The sequence below is a fragment of the Varanus komodoensis genome, unplaced genomic scaffold, assembly GCF_004798865.1.
Source record: "Varanus komodoensis strain SLA01 unplaced genomic scaffold, ASM479886v1 scaffold127, whole genome shotgun sequence".
Lineage (NCBI taxonomy): Eukaryota > Metazoa > Chordata > Lepidosauria > Squamata > Varanidae > Varanus > Varanus komodoensis.
In genome coordinates, this window is record NW_025335366.1 from 590,720 (window position 1) to 593,352 (window position 2,633).

Here is a 2,633-nt window from a genome sequence, read left to right on the forward strand (position 1 = left end):
CCCTTTGGCAGGCGGACTTTGTTTTCCTTCGTTGCAGCAACTGCAGCAAATATGCAACATCCACAGAGAGGAAAAGCAGAGCTTCTTTTGCTGGGTTCCCTCTACGGACCGTCCGGCTTGGCAGGCGGCAGAGTGTGAAGATGCTGTGGCACTTACTTTCCGCGCTCCAGGAGGCCTTGTCTCTCCCCGTGGTTCTGGTGTTCCTGGCTACCTTCCTGCTCCTTGCTGACTACCTGAAAGGGAGGCGCCCAAGGGGGTTTCCTCCAGGGCCCAGGCCTCTCCCTTTCCTGGGGAATCTTCTGCAACTTATTGGTGAACGGCCTCATTGTGTTGCAGAAAAGGTAAGTATCAGGGCTAGTTGTGGGGACAATGACTTCAAGGGAACATGTACAGATACTGCAGTTTCCAAAGGGTTCAGAAAGGCTGGAAGTATTTGGGAGGAGGGCACTGGCTGGTCAGTGGTCTGGGACACAAATCCTCCAGGAAAGGCGGGAGGAACTGGGCAAATATACTCCAAAGAAGAGAAGGCTGAGGGGCAACCAGCACTCTTCAAATGTCCTCTGCTGCCCCAGAGGGAACTAGAGGGACCTTTAGAACAGCCTTCCCAGCCTCACGGGCTTCTGGGGCAGGAGATTAGGCTTCAGAGAAAATGCCTTGACAGCAAGACCATGGAGCCAAACACCTGGGAGGCAGGGAGGTGGACTCTCTTTGCTGGAGTTTCAGCAGGGGCTGGACCCCTCTGCTGCGCATCTGGCTCTGCCATTCTGGTACCAAGCTGGAGGCTGATCTGGGCAGCCTGCAAGGCCCCCTTCAGGTCACTAATTCCATGAAAACCTGAGTGTACAAAAGGAGCTCCTCTCTACAGCGTCACTCAAAGGGTAGAACTGTGACTGCTTTGAGTCTCCACAGAGCATGCTCCCCCATTCTGTAGTAGCCTGAACTCCAGAACCCCAGAGCCAAAGTCCATGTCCCTGCAAATGTTTCTACTAGGAAGCATTTCCACACTGGCATATTTATATGTCCTGAGTTGTGGTTGTTGCTGCATCAGTTCCACCCAGAAACACACCCAGTGTCGTGATTCAGAGTCACAACACATGACTATGCCCATAAGGCAAACATTCATGTATTGATTCACTGCTAAGTGTTGGATCCAGAGGGGTTTGACACATGCAGGCAGGAGCAGAGAGCACAAATCCTCGTTCTGCTCATGTGCCCTTCCTGTGCCACAATGACTCAGCCACTAGAAATCATCCAGCTAAACAATTATTTTCATCCATGCTTCCCTTGCCTTCAAAATAAATGACAAGAAGTGGTATTGATAAGAAAACATGGTATCGTCACATCTACTTTTCCCACTTCAGCTAAGAGAAAAATACGGCAACGTCTTCAGCCTGCAGCTTGGAAGCATGAAGATTGTGGTTGTGAGTGGGCTGCCACTGGTGAAGGAAGTCCTTGTCCATCAAGGTGAAAATTTTGTAGATCGTCCAGAAGTGCCACTATCACGTGAACTCACTGGGTCATTTGGTGAGTTTTTTTTTATAAAGTTATGTTTCTTGCTTGTGCGTTTGCTTTTCAAAGGGTGTACCTGAATTATGTGAATTTGTACGATAGAATTCCCATCCTCATGCATTTGCAATGTGCTGGATTACAACTCCTACCTCCCCAGCTGATATGGCCTGCAGCCTGGGGATGATGTGACTTGTAACCTAACAAATTTGGATGCTGACATGTTCAGAAAACATCTTTAGATAGTTTCGCAAGTCCCCAGTGGTTGTTTCAGTTAGTTTTGCATTTCCACTGTCAGTAAACAGAATGAAAGCAGTTTCATGGGACCCGAGTATGTGTTTCACAGAGAGCTTCAGTTGGCTGTGGCTGCGAGATCAGCACTCTAACCAAACAATGTTGACTGATGGAGGATTGCTCTAGGGAGCAGCTGGGCTCTTGGCCCAACTGTTTATCTTCACATGCAAGAAGTCCTGGAAAGAGGCATTCTCAGGCTGCAGGTTCCTGGTGGAGCCAGGCCTGTGCTCAGAGCTGGCCTCCATCTGGGCTCAGCTTTTGCCGCTCCCATTCTCTGATGCCTGATCTTTATAATGTTTCTATCTGTATGTGTCCCTGTGGGAATGTCTTATGCTAATTGTTGGATGGATGCCAAATTGCTTCTGGTACCTTAACTATTGTTTCTATGGGTAGAAAGGTGAGTTCCTTGCCTGTATTTGCTAGTTGTTATTTGCTGGTTTGCTGCAAGTGCAGTAAGAAGGAACTGCAGAAGATAGCAGGGAAACTCCATATTGTTTCTAGGGGTAAAAAGTTGAGTTCTTTGCCAAATACCTTGCAGACTTGTGTCATGAGTAGGGCAAAGGGAATGGTCTAAAGGGTGGACTGAGTCTGGCTTTCCCACATCAAAGGGATGCCCAGGTGCTCACCACTGTTAATCCTTCCCATCTAGGACTGATCAACTCTAATGGGCTCAGCTGGAAGCAGCAAAGACGCTTTGCCTTATCCACTTTAAGAAACTTTGGTTTGGGCAAGAGAAGCTTAGAAGAACGAATACAGGAGGAATGCAGATACCTAACTGATGCCATCGAGGAGGAGAAAGGTCAGCCCTTGGGACACAGATTCTGTTGAAGCAG

General features: G+C 48.5%; 1 protein-coding gene across 2 annotated transcripts in view; it reads left to right on the plus strand.

Moving 5' to 3' along the window:
- The first annotated feature begins 6 nt into the window (after positions 1-6).
- LOC123019512 (cytochrome P450 2J2-like) overlaps positions 7-2,633 on the plus strand; it is a 9,922-nt gene continuing 7,295 nt past the window's right edge. For both annotated transcript variants that reach the window (XM_044422423.1, XM_044422424.1), the window contains exons 1-3: positions 7-341; positions 1,362-1,524; positions 2,450-2,599. In XM_044422423.1, the coding sequence (XP_044278358.1) occupies positions 141-341; positions 1,362-1,524; positions 2,450-2,599 (514 nt within the window). In that variant the 5' untranslated portion in view covers positions 7-140. The remainder of the gene's footprint in view (positions 342-1,361; positions 1,525-2,449; positions 2,600-2,633) is intronic.